Source organism: Corvus hawaiiensis, chromosome 2 (assembly GCF_020740725.1).
Source record: "Corvus hawaiiensis isolate bCorHaw1 chromosome 2, bCorHaw1.pri.cur, whole genome shotgun sequence".
NCBI classification, from domain to species: domain Eukaryota; kingdom Metazoa; phylum Chordata; class Aves; order Passeriformes; family Corvidae; genus Corvus; species Corvus hawaiiensis.
The window spans coordinates 57,467,727-57,490,074 of record NC_063214.1 but is presented as its reverse complement, the minus strand read 5'-3'; the positions used below and the strand labels follow the sequence as shown (position 1 = coordinate 57,490,074).

Genomic DNA, 22,348 nt, shown 5'->3' with positions numbered 1-22,348 from the left:
TCCCTATTTACTTTAAAGAGAGAGAAAAGTGTCTTTCTTTTCTGGTAAGAGTCTTCACAGAATTTTCAGAAGTGATTTATGAATATAACTCTCAACCTACCTACTTGTCTTAGTAGTGTGCTAATACAGCTACAGTGCAAGCTTCTTAGTAGAGTGACAAGCTCTCTGATAATAGAGTAATAAAAGAAGTGTTGGTTACATTACCATCACTCCCAAGTGCTATTTGTTCTGTAGCTTGTCAGGTTCTGGATAAAAAAGGAATTTTTTTTCTTTTAAATGAGATGCTACCAACTTCCAAACAAATTCTGCACTTACCCCAGGATTTATCTGCATGAACAAGCTGAGGAGCAAAACTCTGTGTGTAAACTCACAGTATGCCCTTTGGACACCCTGTGGGAATGCTGCTCTAAAGAGGACTAACTCCCAGCAGTCTGGGTGTTAGGAAATTTGGGTCAAATTCAGTTGGCAGGGCCTCTGGCCTGCTGATGCCCTGAGGCAGATGCAGATGGTAGAGCAGTAGCTTAGCAAGCAGTGTCACAGTGTGCTGCATTGCAGCCCGGGTGGTGTAACAGGCTGGAGTGCAGATGGGGAGCAGGTGTTTTCACCCATGTTTTATTCCTTCATGGTATCTGCAGGCATCCCCTGCAGTACTGATAGGCACTTGGAGAAAAGAAAGAATGCAGCCTGTGAGGGTGTCATGGTGGCAAAGAAAGTCTCGATGGATCTTTCTGAGCAACCAGCCCCAGTAAGATCATGTGTTTTACAGACCAGGGATGAGTCTGCCCATGGTTTTGGCAGCTGTGGATACTGGCTGTCCTGTGTTTTTGAGTCACAGGAAAATGTCACTGTCTCTGGTGGAATATGCAGAAAAGACTTGAAGGAAGTAACATGATGGAAAGGAATTAAATCTGTTTAGCTTGGCCAGCCATCACAAAATGAGAGAAAATAACAGCAAGGTTTGAGCACTCAAAAACAGACCTGTGAGTCATCCAAAGAGTACAGACATGAGATGAACTTGAGCAAAACCAAAAACTGGTCTGTTCATGAGGCTAAATTCCATAGCAAGGAAATATATTGATGGAATAATCTCTGGGAGTAAATGGCAGGAATCCCATCCCTGGGGTGATTTAATCCCTTGACCAAAGTGGATACTCAGAAGATGCAGGATTCAGGGTAAGGAACTGCCATTCCCATGGAGGTCTCTAGTTCCAGTGCAAAGCCACCATACGAGGCAGGGGAAATGTGAGAAAACCGACCAAATCCAAGCTCAGGGCCACCAGCTGTTTGCTGTGTTCCATCACTCTTTGCTTAGGCAAGGTTGAATTACTGTGAAATAGAAGTTTGGAAACCAGATATCAGCATCACATCACCTAAAATTTAAGTCCTAGGTGTAGGTGCTTTGGAGGTTGAGCAATATTGCAGAGGGTCTTTTCTGAATTTTATATTATGCCTCTGGATACTAAACTACAGTTATGCCATGGTCTAGATTCGGGATTTCGCCCCTTGTGAATAATTTCCAGAAGTACTTAAAAAACAATATTTAGGCATTACATATAGACCCATTCAGTTTTCATTGCAGTAGACCCAGGGATTAGCCTTTTTTATTTTGGTCAGTTAATTGAAGACTGAACTTAAATTGCTACACCAAGAATGAAAGCATGCTCCACAGGTGGGTTGGCTCTTGGGAGTTATTTAAATACCAGAAGACCATAGGTACAAGTGTGGGTTTGTGCTGAAAAGCTCTTTGAAAAATATATACGGGATGATGAGAAAAAGTGAAATTAAGCATCACTGCACTTCATGAGGTCTTGCATTTTAATGAACAGAAAATGAATTTTCAATGCAGTAGCTGATCCATAACTAAAGCTGAGCTGATTTTGAACTTGAGCATGATGAAAACTTGAAGATACTTTTCTGGAATGGTATTTCTGAGTTGCCTTACTCATGGGTAACTTTTCAGGTACCCAAGAGGGTGCTTCTGTTGTAGAAGAGCATAGGTGAGATCAGAACTAATCCCAATCTTTCAAAAAAAATTTCAGAAGGATTAATTTTTTTCTCTGTCATCATTGAAGTTCCAGTGGTAATTTAATACCAGGGAATGGTGACGTTTTGCTTGTAACGACTAGGAACAAAAATCAGAGAAAATACCACTTTTTAAATTGTGATATTCACCAATGGGTCTAGATAGCCCCTGCATGTCCTTTCTGCAGGATGTGAGGGATCCCACAGGGACCAGCTGGGTCCCAGTTCCACTCCCAGGCACTTGTCAGGATGTAATGAGGCTGCCACATGCTCTTCACCCCTTGTTTTCCATCACTCCCCAGCCCTCCTTTCTCCTGGAGCAATGATGAGCATGAAAAAGTGGGACAGAAAATGTCCTCTCCTTCTCTACCTCTGCCAAGTTTCTGCAGGGAGGCCTGGACTGAGCTTCCTGTCTCTTTGGCCTGATTTTCTCTGCTAGCTTATAAGGGAGCAAGGACTTGAGGGGTTTAATCATTAATAAAAGTTCATTCTGAACTTTGAGAACCTTTCAAGCAAAGCAAAGATCAGGGATATAGAAGACCCCAAGGCAACACCCTAGACTGGCAAGTGCAGGCATTAGTGTGGGTAAAGTATCAATTATGATGAGTGGTCAAGGGGTTTGCCACTTCTTGTGTTTGAGTGGAATTAGCAATTGCAACTGCCTAGAAGTGAAAGCAAAAGGCACTTTCAACTCAGAGGGAAAAGGAGATGCAGTCAGTGGGAGTAAGCTGCTTTAGAATCCATGGATTTTAACCTCCTGCCGAGGACACTACTTCCCTGATCTTACAAAACCCCACCTCTGAAGTGGATTTCTCCTGTGCCTCTGTGGAGCTTGCACAGCCTCAGCCCAGGTCAACTTTCTGCTGCGTTGCTCCTCAGAGAGCAAGAACCAGCCTGTTCAACCAGCTGTCAGCTCATTACAGCCCTCTGTGTCCTCCACCCTGGGTGGGAACAACCAGTTGCTTTAAAACCTGAGCTAGCCCAGGCTGTCATGCAAAAGAACCTCCGTACAGAGAACTGGTGCTTCCAACCCACAGCAAGGGGCTTTTAATGGGGGATACCCCTGCCTGCAGTGGCCCTTGTCCCAGGCAGCAGGGAAGCAGAGGGAAGAATACCCTGTCCCAAATCTCACTGGGTGAAAGGGGGGATATTCCTGACCATATGCCATCCCCAGACTCGTGTTCCTGTGCCACCACACAGGCTGGCAGCAGTTTTTCTTGGCAGGAATTTCTCCTAGGAGAGTTTGTTCCCAGGTTGGCTGTGCTGCTCTTTACCAGGTGATTTTCCCTGTGGATGCTTCTGCTGCACTATGTGTAAGGTAACACTTCAAAGAGGAGGCAAACACATTATTTTGCTTAGGCTATGTCTTGCAGCCCATATTTAGGTACACGGTGGTGTTTGTATTTGTTTGAAGTTTTGTGCTGGTTGCTATACATCAAATACTGCAGCAGGCAGCTGCTGTTCGGGTAGAGTTACTATTGCACGCTCCATCGGCACTGTAAATTGTCTAGGAAAGGAAACTTCAGTGGAAGATTCAGGTGGGACTTGGCACCATTGTGACTCCTTTATATACCTGGCTTAGCAACAAGGCTGCTTAAATACATAAGGTGATTGCTACCAGAACTGCCTTACCATTGCTGGCAATTTTAGATATGCACCGGTGGCAGGCTTTCTCCAGGCCGGCAGCCATTGTGATGAGCCTTTGGGGAGTGTCTGTGGAGACAGAGAAATTCATATGGCTGTGAGAAGTGTCTTTACCTTATTAAGTATCTTGACTCAGAGTACTTACACATGCTGGCAGCCTTTCACTACCCTCAAAAACTCCAAGCATGCACAAATGCAGCCAGCAGCTAGCAGCGTGGCATACCCAGAGGAAGGTATGCCTTCCAACAGCTCCAGGCTTGCCTGCTGGTGATGATGCTCGAGCTCTGGGGTCACAGGGAGGCTGGGGGAGAAGTATTAATGCCATTTTCCTGAAAAAACTATGAAATGTTCTATCTTTATCTATATTGGGGTTGGGGCAGACCAAGGTGTATTTAACTGTTATGAGAAAACCAAGTGAAACAGGTGGGGTTCGCTACACAAACCTCAGCAAGAATTAACTAGTGAGTAAAAATGAATTAAAGAAGAAAAGGAGGAGAGAGGATGAAAATAGTTTTTAGATCAAGAAGGATTCTGAAGAAGGATATAGAATAAAAACTGCAAACCACAGGGAGCCCAGAAACACATGCCTTTGACAGCAAAGCAGCTGGATTAGAAAGTAGCTCCTTGCAAAGAAGAATTTTTATGAGGTGGGGTGAGTGATGAGCAAGCATCCAAGGTCGGGCCTCAGACAGCACCAGACAGTTAAGTAGCATCCAGCATCAATGGGAGTGTGGAAAGCTCTCCCTCTCTCTCACACACACACACACACACACACACATGCTCCAAGCCTCAGCTTCTGGCCAGGGTCACTACAAGTGTGCCACCACCAGCAGCTGTGTGACAGAAGAAGGTGTGTGTGGAAAAGGCCAGGATAAGGGAAGCTGCATTCCTGCATGTACCTCAAAATAGCCTCTAGATTTCCTAATGGTTAAAGAGCAATGTTTTAAGCTTAGCCTCATCATGTTCTGAGTTGACATGGAATCCACCCTAGGGCTTTTTTGTGCAATGATGTGTCCAGCTTGGCCCAGAGCCCTCTAAGGACAAAAGGGTCCCAGGCATGTGTTGAAGATAAAGACAGACTTGTTCAACCAGCTGGTACATGGCCATAACTCCCTCCAAAGCCTGTCCGAGCCCTGCTAGTCATGGCTGAGCAGAGGTGGCTGCCTCCAAGCCCAGACAGGACCCTCTGCTGCCATGGGGAAAGGGATGGGGTTTTCTCCTTGCACAATGGCATTGCAGATTCTATCTCCTGGCAGTAAGAGAGGCAGGTGTGATTTTGCCTGTGGGTGAGTGACCAAGAAAGAGTCAGGGACCGAGGCATTCACAGACATCCCACCAGGTCAGTAACCCTTGAAGGTAGCAGCCAGCCACCAACATACACATCCAAGTTTCTAGTGTGCCTCACACATCAGACATCTCATGAAATTAACTCTCCTTTTCCAGCCCTCATCTTCATATCCCAGAGGACATCTCCATCAGTACTGAACGATGGACTGGAATGGAAATTACATATAAGTGTCAGACCTCTGGTGAGTGCATGTGTCTCATACCAGCCACCAAACCTTCTTCAGCAGAGCAAATATTGTACTTTTGGGCTACAGCTATTGATGAGAATTTTAAGGAAAAAAATAAGCACCGTTGCATGCTCAGGGAAAATAGAAAGGAGGAAAGGAAAGTGGTCGTTTTCACAACCAAATGATATATTAACTTTAAAACTTTCAGTGCCAGTTTATTCCTAGAAAGTGCAAAAACAGGCATTCATTTTGAATATGGAAATGGCTGCTGGCAAAGATGTTCTAAATTATGCAGAGATCAGGAATATTAGTTTTTATGTAAATGTTTATGACTAAAATTACTTTTATAGCAGTAATTCTTACAGAAACAACATTAATCAATCCAATGCCATATTAAAAATCACTTGAATGTCAAATTATCTTAAGCAGAATTTATTGTGGCTGGGAATGCTGTATTTGCATAAGCAGAGGGGAAAACAGACTTTTTGTCTTTATTTACTGCTCTTTTACGCTAAAAGAAAGAAGACAAACTGAAGGAGGACTCGGTATCTGGAAGTGTGTCACCACCTAGTGACGGAGCCCAGAAGTGACCGTGAGTCAGAGCTCTGTGTGTGCAGTTCGAACAGGTGAGATAAAGAAAGCAATTTCATGATGGCTGCGCACAAAGCGTGTTCACACAAGAACACAGCACGCGTAACTACCAGGTAATGGTCTCTCTCTCTTCCTCAGACGTTGGCTTGGACTTCTTCAGGATTGACAAATCCCTCAGAGAAGTCATTATATTTGCCAGATAAAGAAGTGTTTCCCCTTTCCCCCAGACCTTTGGTGATTCTGCAGAAACCGCTGTGGGTGTTAAGGATGAATTATTTTCTTTTGTGCCAATGCATGAGGGTGCTAAAGTGCAATTCAGCAGCCAGGCAGCTGCAGAACAGTTTTGTTTCCCAGCTGAAACAGGGAAATTGTCGCTGAAACTCACTGGAAGCTGAAATTGGTGCAGCATGAAGACTGGTGGCATACAAAGGCAGGAAGGTGTCCTGCCCCACTGTGCCTGCTCCCAGTTTGATAGCGAGTTGGGAAAGTCATATGCAAAACATAAAACTCAGCCACAACCAGGAAAAAAAGGTAAAGACCAAAGCCAACTTCTGGACCTCCTCCCGTCAGTCCTTCCCTGAGTTTGTTTCCCCAGTGTAAAGGGACCTGCCCTTGGGTTAGGAGGGCCAGCAAGCAGCAGGGACAAGTCTCTGAGCCCCTTGCAGGAAGCTGGAGCCTCTCCATACAGCTGCTTTTCAGGGCGGCAGGTTGCAACTGAGCCACAGTAGAGCCACAGCACCCCTGTGCCTCTTCCAGGCTGTCCAATACTCCTCAGTGAGTGCCCTCACTGCTGGTGGTTGGCAGCCAGGTTTGCCCACCCGGAACACAGCTGTGTCCCACATTGCTGCCTCCTGTTGTAACTCAGTTCCTTGTCACAAGCAGCAGTGATAAGTCTCTATAGCACAGACCCTCCACCCTGTTTCCCTGGTTATTTCATCTAGTTTTAGCTTTAAACTATTTTTCTGGTCATTAATTCTCATCCTAAATGTTTAGGTTAATAGGAGTCAAGAGAAGGTGAGCACTGACTGACTGGTGCTTGCCTGACCTACAGCAAAGCCAAAAGACAGGTCAGGCTGGCCCCACCATGTGTCAGTCCAAACGAGAGCCATGTCCACACTTGTGCTACGGTGCTCAGACTTTTCAAACAGAGCCCTTCTCTCTCCCAGCTGCAGGTGCCCCACTCTGCGCTGGTGAACACAGCAGGCAGAATTGCTGGGGCTTCCTAAGACCCCAGTTCCCACTCGATGGCTGCTGACTGCCAGGGGGTCCCTGCTGGGACACGGGAGGTGTACATGGGCCAGCAAACCCCTCTGGAGCAAGGGCTCTTCCCTAAGGACTGCTAGAGGGAATGGTTTCTTTTTATTTTTCTGAAATATTCAGAGCAAAGTCCTCTTCCAGATCCGGCTCCTAACAAATCACAAAGCCCCACACTGGCTTTTATGCCAGCACATTGTCCACTTCCCAGCGAACCCCTCTTACCTGAGAGTGCTGTGCGTGCCAAATCCTTTCACCTGCACGTGTGGGAGATGGGGCAGAGGAATGGCAAAATCCAGCCTTCAGTGGAAACCAGCTGGGAGAGCTCTCTCCGCTGGGACCCCAGAGCTCTGCTCGGCTCCCTGGGACGCTGCCCGTGGGCGGCGAGGCACGGAGCGGGGGGAGCTTGGTGGCTTTTACTCCTCCTGGCCTCCCGCTCTCACAGCTCTCGACGGCAGCACCGTGGGAGCTGTGGGATGCGGGAGCGCTTGCCGGCGGAGCCCATCTTCATTAGTTCCCCCACTCCCACGGCTAGCTGGAGCCACAGCCCACCCTGTGCCGTTTCAGGGTGACAGCAGGGGGAAGCAAAGGACCCCACACAACTGTGACTGTACAGGAGGAAAAAAAAAAAAAAAAGACAAATTTATTTCACTAAGTCTTTTCTTTTAGAGAAAAAAAAAATTACTGAGAAATCAGTAGAGAGTGGTAAGTACTTGGTTCATTCTTCAGGAAATTTCCCCCCTCCCATCAATGCAGCTGATAGAGCTCTTTGCAAAGTGCCACATATATCACCTTAGCTGCTGGCTCGTTTATATGTCTTGTGACACCCTGGCAGAGGTCTATTTGTTAGGTGGTTACTTGCTAGGTCACCTTCCCATCAGCAGGTGACAATCTGGCATCTCAGGTGTAATTATAGGTATGGATAATCTTCTGGAAAGCCCTTGTTTCTGTACAAGAAAAAGTGGGTTTGAGGGAGAGCACCTCTGCAGGAGGACTGACAGCATTAATAAAGATTGATTTGTACTTGGAGTCCGTTCAGAAAGGCCCCACAAGAAAGAAAAGGTTACCTGCTGCATTAGTCATCAGCAGGGAGCTGCCAAAGTGCTTGCTCCAGCTCAGAAGGAACAATCCTGCCTTCAGCTGCCAGGTTTGCACAGTTCATCACCAACACAACTCCCACTGCTACATGTTTTGCATTAAGAAAATGTCCACACTGGGTCAGCTAAGGTAAGGAAAATGATGGTGTTTGATGGGTAACTTTGCATGCTGCTGGGTCAGCACATGCACAAACACAGCCACAGGCTGGTTCTTAGACTCTCCGTGCTTTTCCCTGCAGCAAGGTCCAATATGTTGGAAAAAGCCCTGACTTCATGGGGGTGTGACTGCCTGACTGCCATAGACTTGCAGGGTGAAAATTTTGGTGGAGGAAGTTTGGCAGTGAAGCAGAAAGTGAGGCTGTGGCCTTTATCCTTAGCACTGAGCAGGGGTTTATTGGAGCACTTAGACAAGGCAGCCATGCACTCTGTATAGACAGGGAAGGGAGCAGGGAGACAATTCTGGAAGACTCAGGTTCTCTCCACCTGTGCTGGAAGAGGCACAGTAGGAAGAGACTGAGACACACTGTCCAAGTGGCCAAACTGGACAGCCTGGCTTTCTGTGCTCCTGGTTCTTCTTTCCTTCAATGAAATAAAGCTTCTTATTCCGGCAGAGAAAGCTGCTCTTCCAGAGATTATTCCTAGGACAGCACCTGGCATGAGATATCAGCAAGGATTTCAGTCATGTCCAACATCACTGCCCACTTTTGGGGTGCTTTTTCTCACCATCCATGAAGTTCTGAGGCAAGTGTGGGTTGCCTATGCCTGCTGAGGTGATGCCACACGGTCACACATCCTAACCCAGGGCCTTCCAGCTTGTGTGCTGCTCTCCTTGTGACTGCTGAGGTCCTGGGCTGAGCTGAACAAAGGGACTCTGTAATGCTGCCACTGAAGGCACAAGAGAGCATGCTCTCCTCAAACACAGCCCCCTCTCAGACCAGGAGGCACTTTCACATCCCCACATAATACACATTTGGGTTTTTTTCACCAGGTGCCTTTTTGGAAGTGGTTGCACCTCACCATGAATTTTCCTGGGTACTTAACGGTTAACATGGAGAGGGAAAGGGCCATGTAGAGATGCTCTCTCCTTTCCAGCTTGTATCCATGTTCAGTTTATTTTCACCCTACATATAGGGTGAGCACTTTTGCCACAGGGCCTTCTCCTAACTTGATGAATCAGAAGTCAAAATCAACATGGAAATAGTCCTCCATCTCCTACATATTTTTTTCTTTTCAAATCGGAAGAGTCTGACTGTTTTCATAAATGCTGGATGCAATCACAAATGCTATATTTTCTTGTATAAATTATCCTTGTGTATTGAAATATAAACAGCCAATGGGAAAGAAATTCAGTGGACATTTCTTTCACTGTTCAAGGCAAAAATGTGTACTTATCTGCTGAGAAATACTCTGCTTTTGCAGTGGAAACCAATCATCAATACCAACTTACCAGCATTTTAATGATCACCTGTGGGAATCCTGGGAATTGTAACAATTAATCATCACAAGAAGATCATAGAAAAAAATAATAGGGACCAAGAGCTCCTATGGCAAGTGCAGCCAGTGTTGACAGTGACACTTAGTAGTACCATTAAACTGCTTGATTCCAGTGTTTTTGAAGGAAAATTTTAAGGCAGCCTTAGGAAGATACTGAGACTAGAAGTGCTATCAATGCAGTGAGTCACTGTGTGCCCAGCCCAAAGTCCCCTGGGCTCTGAGAGCCAGGAGGTGACCATCTCCATCCCCTGGGATGATCTGGAAGCTGCAGAGCTCGGTGCAGAGCTCGGTGCAGAGCTCGGTGCCGAGCAGAAGCTGTGAAATGCTTCAGCCTGCTGACACACACAAGATCAGACCAGGCACTTTCCTCTCACGTGCATCACTGAGAAAATGTTTTGTGAGGCTGTCACTATAAATTACAGCACCAGGTGAAGCCTGCTGCTGTGGGTGCTTCAGTTCCTTGGCTTCTTCCCACAAGACTGTCTTGGGGAAGGGATGTTTATGTGCCGGTCTCCATGGCAGTTTACTTGGCAATGCCCAGGAGGTAAGGCAGAAAATGAGAAAATATCAGACTGTCTACTTCACACTTTTCCTTACTCAGAATCATTTGTCACAATGTAATTGAGGGCTAAGGAACAGAGAGGCAAAAGACAAAGTGTGCTGGATAACCTCCAGGGAATGTAACTTTAATATAAAGTCCAGTAAGGGGTAACTGCTCGTGTTGCAGCTTTCACTGTCAGGTTATTCAGAGGGTCTCTTTTTCTACTTTAAATATGCATCACACAAGCAGAATAGGATGAGATTTGCCTTGTGTTTGGAGGAAAGATTACAAGACACACAAGTAGCAGTTGTGGCTTGGGATACCTGTGAACCTAGATGCTGGGGGATAATTCTAGGAAAGTAACAAGAGACGTTCCCTGGCTCCATAGCCATTGTCCATCCAAGGCAGGGTAATTTGCCAGCTGTCCTCACCTCATTTGCTTGTATCACTTATCACTGAGTCATCACTTACTCTATAAAATTCAATCAAAATTGGCAAATAGATTTGCAAGTTTTTAGAGGGAACAACCAGACAGCAGAATGCAGGGCAACGAATGCACATGGTGTGTTTCCATAGAAAGCCAGGCCAAACCAAAACTCCAGTGCTTGAAAAGTTAGTAATGAAATTACTTCCTTAGGAATGTTTGCTGGTTTCCTACAGGGAAAATTTAAAAAGAAAAAAAAAAGCAAAATAAAAAAAAAGCGCTTTATTTCATTTTTATTGAATGGCATTCATCAGAGAGTGTCTCCCACTGGTAGTTCAGGATGTGAACCTGTGTGTTGTTTTGTGTAAAGAAAATTTTCCTTTAAATAATAAATGTGTTTCTTTAAAAGTTCCAGTCCTCTGTTCCCTTGCTTATCCACCAAAGTAAAGAATTGCCCAAATTAATGTGAGCAAAATTTACCCACAAGCCCAGAGTATTAACTGGGAAATTCCAGTACTCTTGAAACGTGCAATAAGAGAAAGTGGAATTACTAAAAATATAAAAGCCAAAGCCCCTATTGAGGTCCATGTATTCTTTGTTTATGCTACTACAGAGTGTGATAGACAAATGTGTAGAGTTTGCAAAACCCTTTGGGAATCCCTGAAAAATGAAGTGGGGGAAAAGAAGATTAGCTCCTCACACAAGGGCATAATAAAGCTACTGAACATTTCTGTCTTAATTGTGCTTCATACTAGAGTATAAGGGAAAGTTACCACAGCTGAATAAAATGCTGAACTCTCCTAGCAGCAAAATGCCTTCTTTAATATAACAGCAGGAACATAAACCTCTCACTTATAAGATATAGTTAAAAAAGGCTTATAACTCACAGAGGTTTTACATGGAATGAAAAACAAACAAACAAAAAAAAGAGCCTGTAAGGTTACTATTCCTGAGATATGATAATCTAAATCAGCAGTTTAATTTGCACTTCCGCATATCAGAGTTAATATTCCCATTGCATACAGACATAATAAAAAATGCTGTTCCGTTGACAACAGAAGGTAACATTGTGCATTTTCATTTTTTTAATTTCATTTTCTCACTCGTGAAATACGCCTTTTGCCACCTTTCAGTGTGTTTGTCCTCCTCAGCTGGAGGATAATAAACCATATCTAACACAGTATCTGCTCAACAGAACTGAAAAATCCTTCCAAAAGGGAGGAGCACAACCCCTACTTGTAGCCTTAACTCATGGGAAACAGAACTGTGTGTGTGTTGTAGAGTGATTATGGTGAATGATAACGAGAAAAAACGGGAATGCCACGGAACAGTCGAGTGACCACAAATGAGGTAGGATGGAGCTCAGTTCAGCATGGACGTGTGAGGAGAGAGGAGCCTTCACTGCCGTTATCTGAATATGTGATTTCTGGAAGAGAAACAAAAACTGCTTGCTGTGCAGCTGAACTGAGAAGCAGGATTTTGTTCACTCTCACTAATGGATCAGCTGAGAGTCAAATAGAGGCGTCTACCCAGGAGCTCCCATTAGGGTCTGCAGAGAGGGATGGTCCAATCTAGTTCCCTAAGTGCATCCCACCTGGCCTACACAGAAGGATGTAGGTCTTGTCTCATATCTGCTCGCCCTGGATAGGTGGGTAATTGAGGGCACCTCAAACAGGTCTAGAAGTCTTTATTTATTTGTTCCTCCACTGGCTCCATCTGCACTGTGATATGGGGCTGGACACCTGCAGTGCGTGTAAATGCCCATATTGCTGACAGCCTCATTTAGTTATCTGCAGTATGGATCCTAAAGTAATCCCTGTGATCTGTGTAGACAGGAATGACAAGAGTTGGTTAAGTTTGCGTTTCTTTCTTCTGTAGGGTTGTGATGGGGGTGGGAGGCGGGGTGTGCTGCCCCTAACACAAGGGAGAAACAATCCTCCCCTCTATATATGCGTATAACTAGGTAATGCATTAAAATCTCGGCTTTGAAAGACAAAATATTGCTTTATGCAGCCCCTCCAAGCTCCATAAACTAGAAATTACCCCACTGATTCCTGATCATCATTGCCTGCCCAGAAGGCCTGGTCTCAGGCTGCAGCTGAGAGGTCCAAGGTGGGAGTTTGTGCTCATGGGATGCTTGTGAGAAGGATCTTTTAGTGGCAGCCAAGTCCATGACTTCTCACAGCCATGTGTTGCCATGTGCAGAACATCTCATGGCTGGAAGAGAGGGTATCTGGAGCAGGCCCTAAGCATTTTGTGAAGAAGTCACCTTATTCAACAGCAGCATTTCCCTCCAGGCCAGTTTCTACTTGAGCAAGAGCCAAAGGGGATTCCCTTTGCTCTTCCTCTGCAAAGGAGAGCTTTGTGGGAGCAGTTCTCCAGGCAGCTGATACAATAAAACAAATACAACGGCATAGCACATCCAATGTTTTGGGGTCCCTTTGGGTGTGTTCAAGGACTCTTCATATCCTGGGCTTCAGGTCCCAAAGGATTCAATTTTAGACCTAGTTGCAGTGGATGAAGGCAGGATTAGGAGCCAACTCACCTTGGGCCTATAGTAAATTCAGCCTCTGGCTGATACCTGAGCAAGCAGACTCGTGCAAATGAGCCATTTTTGGTGAAATTCAGGCATATCGTTGCTTCTCCTGATGAAATTATGTCTCAGAGGTGTGCTGGCATTTAAGCCCAGTTTTAGGTTTCCCCATCCAAAGAGATTTGCGAATGAGAGGCGAGGCTGTCTGGGCTGCAGACACGTCTCACCAGATGGCACTGTGCTCACAGGCTGGGACAGAACCGGGAGGCCAAGTGTCCAAGCAGGAGGTGTGGAGGTGTTCGTGTGGCGTGTAGATGCACAAGCAAGTTCCCAGACCTGACTGGGGGGCTGCAGCTCCCGGTCCACAACCTTAGCATTCCCCAACTCCACTTAAAAGTGGGGACAATGTTGAAACTAAGTCATGTTCCCTTGCAGGTTGGGTGGGCTCCGAGTGCCTCCGGCACAGCCCTTGGGGGAAGCAGGGAAGCGCCGTGTCCCGTGCATTGAGCACACCGGACAGCAACACCGTTCACAAGGTGGCTTTTGTTTTCATACTATCTCCTTGGGGCAGCACTTCCCTAAGTCCTCTTCGACTGAAACGAGCTGTAAGACTCACAGGGGTAGCATGAGGAGCAATGGATTAGTGCTGCCAGAGCAGAGCCTGCCACAGAGCTCTCCTCACAGCTGTGTCCCACGGGCTGCTCTGTGTTCTCTTCAGAGTCTGCTTGGCTCAAATCGTGCCTCTGTGTAGCAGGTATGTATGACCTCACAGAAAAAAATTATGTTAGTTTTTTGGTGTTTAATTTTTTAAATCTTGCCATTCTGTGTTCCCCTGTGAGGGGTTAAGAGTCAAACCACTGCTTTGGAAGACTTCCACAAAGACAGTCCCCTCTGGTCAGGTAATTTTAGTGATCTCTTCTCTCAGTTCACTGATTAGTTCAGGTTACTTACAGCCTAAGATTTAATACTTAATTTCCAGGAAAGCTTGCCCATGCTTTACCTGACCTGGCAAATCTACTATTCAAGAACATCAGATACACATGAATTATAATATATAGTCAGCTTTTCCTTAATGCACCTGAGGCTTTGCTGCTCAGCCTTGCATGAGCACATATTGGTAATTTGGTAGTTGTGAAGGCACTTCTTATCTGATCTTTGGTTTTGAACTGTGAAATAGAGGTGATGATGCACTTTTTCCCTCTATTGAACTTCTGTTTTGGCTAAATTCTCCAGCATGATAACTGTCTTGTTTTGTACAAGCAACATGAAGCCTGAGTGCCAAGGCTGGTGGAACCACTGTGGATTAATTTCATGAATAATAATACTAATAAAAACATGGTGAGTCATTTTAATTGACACTGATGACTTTAATGTAATTAGCATTAGGAAAATGCCAATATTTATATTTGCTAAAAATGTTAGCATATTTTGTTAAAAATTATAGCAGCAGAAGGAAAGAAAGAAAGAAAGAGAAAAAGAAGGAAAGAAAAAGAAAGAAAGAAAGAAAGAAAGAAAGAAAGAAAGAAAGAAAGAAAGAAAGAAAGAAAGAAAAAGAAAGAAAGAAAGAAAAAGAAAGAAAGAAAAAGAAAGAAAGAAAGAAAGAAAGAAAGAAAGAAAGAAAGAAAGAAAGAAAGGAAGGAAGGAAGAAAGAAAGAAAGGAAGGAAGAAAGGAAGAAAGAAAGAAAGAAAGAAAAAGAAAATGAAAGACAGATAATTTTTAAAAGAGTGGTATGGTGAATCTGATTTTTCAGCTCAATCTACAGTGTTCAGCTAACTTAGGCTACTAAAACAAAGGCTAAGGGCATAGACTTAATCTATGTAAATATACCAAGGATAAAGAATTGCTTATGCAAAATAATAATTTTAAAAATTTAGATCAAGTGAGTATAAATTTGCTATTAAATAGAATCTGATTTCTAAACCATCAGAGAAGCAAGGGTAGGAAAAAGCTTCTCATTACCTATAGAAAATGTCTTTTACTAGGCTGAGAGGGCCACCAGATGCAAAAGCTCTTTATTTGATCTGAAACAAAGTGGTCTGAAACTTCAGATCATCTACAGTTGCTTTAACTTTAAATTCATTAAATTAACCAACTGAAGATCTTACTTTGGGGCTTGTCTTTTGGTTTGTTTTTGTTGTTTGGTTGTTGGGGTTTTTTTTCTGGCATTGATGTGTTTGGGGTAGGTTTGTTTAGATGATTTCTCATTATTTCTGGAGCTGTGTGTGTGGAGAGGTTGTGTGCAGGGGTCAGAAGGCTGCCATGGAAAGGCCTCTCTGCATCATATTACTGCTTTTGTAAGGCGATGAAGTGATGGAGCAACTGTGAAAGAAGGACACTGAACCTGAGAACTCAAGAGGTCTTTTTGCTAAACCTGAGTCTTAAAAAATGGATTTGTAACCAAAAGTTGGCTTGATTCACCACTGGAAGCTGCCTGAAGTTCCTTCCACAGAACATATGGCATATATGGCATATACAGAGTTTTGCCTAAAGTCAGTGAAGATATTTTGGGATTCTGTAACTCCTGCCATCTCATTTTCTCTCTAAAAATACCTACTTCCCAAATCCAAAGATACCTGAGCACTTGGAGCAACAACAGAAGGTCCCTCCTGTGCACAGTAACTTTTCCAGAAACACAGATGCTCCCTTGAACAATTTACCTCCACATGGGTAGAAATCAAAGCCTTGGGACAGGTGAGGAAGTTTTTCCAGACAGCTCCATACGTTGGTCAGAAAGCAACAGCTGCCGTTTTAGTGATGGATGAAGGACCACTGAGACAGAGCAGCCACCCACCCACTTTGAGGTCCTTGCTCATTGGTACGTGCTGGAAGTGGCAGTGTCACCAAAGAGCTCCTCCCTGCACAGAGCTCTCTCTGACACAGCAGCAAATGAAGACAAATTTAACTGTTGCCGTCTAATGGGTGGCATCTAATAATCTAGGTATGACATGCACTCGTGTCCACTGCTACTGGGCTCCTCTCTGGGAATCAGATCCAAATTTCAAACACTGAAATGTTGCTGTTGGGATGTCCCAGCTGACATTAAGGACAGTGGAGAGCTGCTCTGTACACAGCCAGTGGGGTCTGTGGTGGGATTCAAGAGGTGAAAAGGGTCCTAGACATGCTCCATACACAGAATCCATCCAAATATCCAAGTTCCAGTTACGCTTCCCTCACAAGAAAAGGTGTTGAGAGTTTCCCACTCCTCATCCTTGAAAAGAAAAGCATGGAGTTTTTTACTGTGCCAGAGAGCAAAGTTTTATCCATCTAGTCCTTCCCAGGAAGGATGTTACTGGTAGCAGTGATGTTGAAAGCACTTTGGAGAGAAATTCATCTCCGTATATTACCAGGAAATTTGTGTTGAAATGGCAAAGGATGAGGAGTTGAAAGCTGAAATACGTTGGGTATTTGTCTTCTTTGGTAACAGAATTTACTTTGTGAGGAGGATGGAAGAAAATCAGAAGAGAAAGAAATATTATATCCTGCTGCTGCAACTTCACATATTCATGACAGGTGCTCAAATGTCAAAAATTTATACCCAAAGGTTTCATTCACTATGTCACCACTGCACACAGTGTTTAGTGTCCTGTTTTCTGTGCTTGCATCACCAGAACCACTTGTCTAGAAAAACAATGTTTTGCTAAAAATTCAGAAAGTATTTGACTAAAGAGTATTCTTTCCATCAAACAGCTCCTGGAGGAAGGGATGAAGCAAACTGAGAGAAGAAGGAAAAACTTTTCTACTACCATTTACAAAGAAGAAAATATCTCACCTGGGAAGAAGACTGAGAGGCTGTCCCAGAGAGAAAGACTTTCTTAATGAACAGAATTGTGTCTATTCCCATGTAAAAAAAGTGGGTTTGGAAGTTCAGACAAGGAAGTATTTTACTAGAAGCTGCTTTTCACTGAAGTACTGGGACATTTGAAAAAACCTTGAAACAGAAAAAGCTGGAACAGATTTCCAGGGGTTATCTCCTAGCAGTCATGATGGTTTTTAATCTTGGTTTCTCCTACAGTCCTCTTGAAACATCTCATTCTTCCTGCCTGTCCACAGTTACTCACTGGATGTTGATTTTATCATCAAAGAATCTGGGTTAGTGAAGTGAATTTGGCTCAAGGTCTCACAAAGAGGTCACTGTGACTCAGCGAAACATTCTACAGCCAAATAGAAACTGAACACTCTTGTCTAAATTTTAAGACAATTTCAGTAGAAAAATAGAGACAACTTCTGTCAGTAAAGTGCAGGATCCTGCAGGATCAGAGGCTGAACTGCACTAAATGCATTTAAAATGTACATAATTAGTAATTAAAATATTGTACATTTCCACAGAGAAGGTGTTCAAATGACCAAAATTTCAAAAACTAGAAACATAAACCCAGGTTAAAATACCTACCTTAAAGACAGACCTGATTTTTCTAATCCACTCATCCACCACTTCTTCCCAATGACTTTAGTGGAACCAACCCATTTAAAAGTCAGGCTACTCTCCTAGAGCATGCTTTCAGGTAGATTTAGGATCACAGGTTTTCTTTTGAAAACCATCTGGTCTTGGCTGTATCCGTGCTCAGCTTTAGCTCCATCGTTTGTTTTAGTTCAAGTAACACAATATACAGCAGCACTTCCCTTGGCTGCCAGATTTAGTCATACAACCATAACGACACAATCTGAGAATGTGTCTAACATTTCACTGTATGTTTGTGTCTTCCAGACAGTTTTCCTAAGTAGGGGAGCTAGTGATGCTTCACAAGCAACCAGCATGAATATGGAGCAAAGTACTCATTTTGGCTCGTAGCCTGCCAGGAGCCTAGTGACTCCTTCCAGCTCCACCCACCATCCCTAGACTTTAAACCAATGGTTCCAAACTTGGTGAAATTCTGTCACTGTCGGTGAACAATGGATCACAGTCACCAGTGGGTACCAGAGACCCAGCTGCCTTTAGGACTGCACTTCTCTAAGTGTCACGTGTCTCTGTTCTAGACTTTTCAAAATGCTACTTTTTCCAGCAGCATGACACAATTCTTTGGGGCTTTATTTCTTTTGATGGTAAGAGATGGTAGCAGAGAAGAGTAACAAGAGTCTTAACAAGTAAAGACATAATTTTCTTCAAATTCATTTTACATCAGTTCACATAAGGCCTCTCTCTAGCCAGAGAATAGACCTAAGCTAGCATCAGACTTGTTAGCCATTAGTTCTGCACTCTTAAATTTGTCTGCAAAAAATTATTTTGATAGCAACCAAAAGAGTGTTGGCAGACTTGTGGAACAAAATGATATCATTTACTCATTTTCTGTGAGATAATAATGACATTTTAATTGAAAAATGTACTCTAATTACATCTTTATAAGCCTGCCTCAGGAGCACAGTAAAAGAACAAATGGCAATATTTTTACTGTACCACATGAGAAAAGGCTCTCAAAGTCTTATTTGTATCATTTCATGCATGTTCAGGAGATGGAAGCCTCATAAAAGCAAAATTATTTCCTGATTTTCTCTGATCCAAAGGAAACTTCAGCCACATGAATTAGGGGCAGACTCCGAGGTGGGACTCACTCATACACCCGGGTGTCCCATGCCCAGTATGTGTAGGGATATCTCCCTCAGCTTTCACCTGCAGCTCCCAAAGGACATAGGTCTCTATGTGTTATCTTTTAACAGACCACCTGCAGAGGGGTTCAGTGTTAAAAATGGCACTGGATGCTTCTGTTTAGGCACCTGGGTCTCTTCCTCCATGTCAGAGTCAAATTTGTTTTCCTAAGAAATTTTCCAGCTGAACCCTGAAAGGGCAGGAAGGAAGAAGAAATTACTCTCCCAGCCTTGGGTTGCTGCTCCTCTGCCATGGTTCCATGAGCAAGTCTTTTTTTGCAAAGAAACCAGGCTGAAATTGCTGCAAAGGGTAGATTTTTATTTATAACACAACCTACTCCCTCTGTGGAGCTGGAGGCACTGTGCAAAAAGTCATAATAAATCTTATGAAACAGGATAAATAAGTAAGCCCCTTGAATCCTAGCTGTAGAATTGAGGTAGAATAGTGAATGGAAAATTAGATTTTTGTTTTCTCTTCATTGTTCAAGTTCCATGTGATTTTGGAGGCTGTAAATATTTTGGGGTCTGTGAAGGGGCAGGAGACTGCCAAGGGTCAGGGAGATGAGAGTACCTCAAGCACCAGAGGGAAAAGGGCAGAGGTGTCTGTCCCTCAGTTGGGAACCTGCTGATCTGGGATGCGGGGAGCACTGCAGCGCAAAAGGCTGGTCCTGGCACAGCTCCTCACCCCTCTCCAAACCAGCAGCACCGGGAAGCATGGTGGGAAATGACTTAGAGAAATCCCAGGACAAGGATTTCTGGAAAGAAGATCAGCTCCTCTGGGAGAAAGATCTCCCTTCTGGAGGAGGACAGCATTCTATGGGAAGAAAAAGAAACTCTGTGGACAGATAAAACAGCTCTCCTGGAGAAGATAAAGAGGCCCTCCAGGAATATAAAACAGCCTTAAGGATTATAAAATGTCCATCCAGGTGGAGGCCTTTGGTCCTGAGAGAGGGTATCTCCACAGGGAAAAAGCATGAATTTTTCTGCTAGGCTCAGAAATACGTGGAAAGCCATGCACACTGAAGTGGATACTTTATTTAAGTAGTGCTGAATTTCAACCATTGCTCTAAAATAACATCTGTCATCCTTGGTATAAATCAGACGAGGGGTTTTGGTGTGATTTTCTTTAAAGCCATTGCACTCATGCTTTCAGGACATTATTCATTCTTTTGAGGTTCTGCAGCCTAAGGAATGGGGTACACCTCTGGTTTCCTGGCCTGTTAACAGGACGTGTGGGTGGGTAAAGCCACAAGAAGGTGGGAACTTCACAGCTGCAATCATCTTCTGGAGCTCAGAACAGCTCACCTGGCTCAGTACAGTATATATCAGCTAAATAAGACACTGATCAATGGTCGCAGTCAGATCGCCAATATTCAAGGGTCAGAGTTAACACTTGAGTCTTAATGAGACGACTTGTGCTGTTCCACCAGGTTTGGTGGAACATTTAATTTCCCACTGCTCTCGGGAGCATGACGGGAACATTTACCCTCTTGGGTGAGCCTCCCTCATCCGGTGTCTGTCTGAGAGAAGTTTTGGCATCAGCCTTGCTGACATGAACAGAGGGCAGGGAAGAAGTTGGAAGGATGACAGAAATCAGCAGTATGGGGGAAAAGATGAAAGCCGGAGGGAAAGCTGGCAGTAAGTCCCTCAAAGAGAGAAATAAATTTATCAGTTTGTGTATATTTGTGTGTGTATTGGTTTGGCACGGCCTGGTTTTTGGTAGCGGGGGAGCCACAGAGGTGTCTCCTGTGAGAACCTCCTGAAGCTTCCACGATGTCCAGCAGAGCCAGTCTCTGATGGCTCTGAAAGATGGACGTACTGCTGGCCAAAACTGGGGCAGTGAGAGAGGTTGGTAGTACCTCTGTGATGACAGATTTAAGAAGAAAATCAAAACAAAGTACACACAGTTTTGCTTCTCATCAGAGAAGAGGAGGAGGTGAGAACATGTGAGGGAAAACAACACGGCCAACACCAAGGTCGGTGAAGAAGGAGGGGGAGGAGGTGCTCCAGGGGCCGGAGCCGAGGTGCCTCTGCAGGCCGTGGTGCAGAGCATGGTGCAGCAGCTGTGCCCCTGCAGCCCATGGGGATCCACGGGGGATGCAGAGATCCACCCGGAGGTGCCCGTGCTGGAGCGGGTGGATGCCTGGAGGAGGCTGTGATCCAGTGGGAGACCCAGCGGAGGGGGAGGGCCCCTGCTCGCAGGCTGGAGCAGCCTGTCCGTGGAGGGCTGCACCCCGTGGAAGAGAGACCCACTCTGCAGCAGTTTTGGGAGGGCTGTGTGCCCGTGGGAGGGGCTCACGCTGCAGCAGGGGCGGTGCGGCTGCTGCTCCTGAGAGTGGACCCACGCCAGGGAAGTTCATGGAGAACTGTCTCCCGTGGGAGGGACCCCACAGCCTCACAGGGAAAGACTCCTCTCCCGGAGCAGGGGAAGGAAATCTCGGTGATGGACTGACCAAACCCCCATGCCCTGTGTCCCTGCGCTCTTGGTGGGAAGGAGGGAGAGGCTGGGGGGTGGAAGGTGTTCTAAGGGCTTATTTTACTTCTCATTATCCTCCTCTGATTCTGTTAGCAATAAATGCACTCTGTAGCTTTAAGTTAAGCCTGTTTTGCCCTTCAAGTCTTTTCTCCCTGTCCTTATCTCAACTAATGAAGCCTTCGTTAATTTTTTGTTCCCTCTCTCCTCTGCCGAGCAGGGGAGGCTGAGCAAGTGACTCTCGTGGTATCATGCCTGGTGTCATGCCAGTGTCAAACCACAATAATGTGTGTGAGAGCAGGAGAGGGTGCACACAGGGACTGGGATTATTGTTCATCTGCTGAGCTCATATTGCCAGTGCAGATACAGGAGCCTCTGACAGAAAATCTTCAACAGCTGTAACGCAACACGTGGTCAACATTTAGCAATATTTCATAGAATCATAGAATAGTTTGGGCTGGAAGGAACCTTGAAATTTCACCTAGTCCAACCCCTCTGCAATGACCAGGGACATCTCCATGTAGATCAGGTTGGTCAGAGCCCTGCCCAAACCGACCTTGAATATTTCTGGGATTGAGGCAGCTACCACCCCTCTGGGCAACCTTTTCCACTGCCCCACCACTGTGATTTTATGTAATGTGAGTACAGAACCAGAGCTTTCTGCCAAGCTTTGGCACAGCAACTGCAGCTTTTATTTCCTCTTGAGAAACCAAACTCAGATGTTTTATGTTTTCAGAGGTTGAACTGTAAAGGCTGTTCTTGAGACAAAATCTCCATTTGACCGTCTGTACATCCAAGAAGAACATGGGGGACAAAAACAACAGTGAAAAGTACCAGGTATTGAATTTTTCTCTGGAATGGTAGCATTAGTAGCTCATTCTCCTTCTATACAGGATTTTAGCACTGAATAGACTCAAAACAATGTAAGAAGCCTTTACAATTGCTGTTAAAGAATCTGATACTTCTGCGACTGTCAAGCATTCTTCGTCTGTCAGTCAAGGCTGTCACTCAAGTTCAGTCCTTTGTGATCTACTGAAGGATAAGGCTGCCTGTCCTGTTTAATTTTGCTCAAGTTAAATTATGCACTGTCTTTGCTGTCAAATCCATGAATATTTATTGTTCAATGAATAACCAGTCCATAAAGAAAAGCCAGCTGATTCAGCTAGGGTAGGAATATTTT

At 44.7% G+C, this 22,348-nt stretch overlaps 1 protein-coding gene and 1 long non-coding RNA gene across 4 annotated transcripts in view; one reads left to right on the top strand and one right to left on the bottom strand.

Annotated features, from left to right (window-relative positions):
- The window catches only part of DHRS12 (dehydrogenase/reductase 12), an 81,201-nt gene extending 73,644 nt beyond the window's left edge, over positions 1-7,557 (bottom strand). Inside the window, exons 1-2 of one of the 3 annotated variants that reach the window (XM_048295215.1) lie at positions 7,251-7,557; positions 3,655-3,735 (exon numbers count right to left, since the gene is read on the bottom strand). In XM_048295215.1, coding sequence (XP_048151172.1) covers positions 3,655-3,712 — 58 coding nt within the window. In that variant the 5' untranslated portion in view covers positions 3,713-3,735; positions 7,251-7,557. The remainder of the gene's footprint in view (positions 1-3,654; positions 3,736-7,250) is intronic. The other 2 variants (XM_048295216.1, XM_048295218.1) reach the window with 2 other exon arrangements.
- On the top strand, positions 5,113-20,687 carry LOC125321845. The gene is made up of 3 exons (XR_007201704.1): positions 5,113-5,195; positions 5,699-5,806; positions 16,803-20,687. It is a non-coding gene; the product is annotated as an uncharacterized LOC125321845 (long non-coding RNA).
- Positions 20,688-22,348: the final 1,661 nt, after the last annotated feature.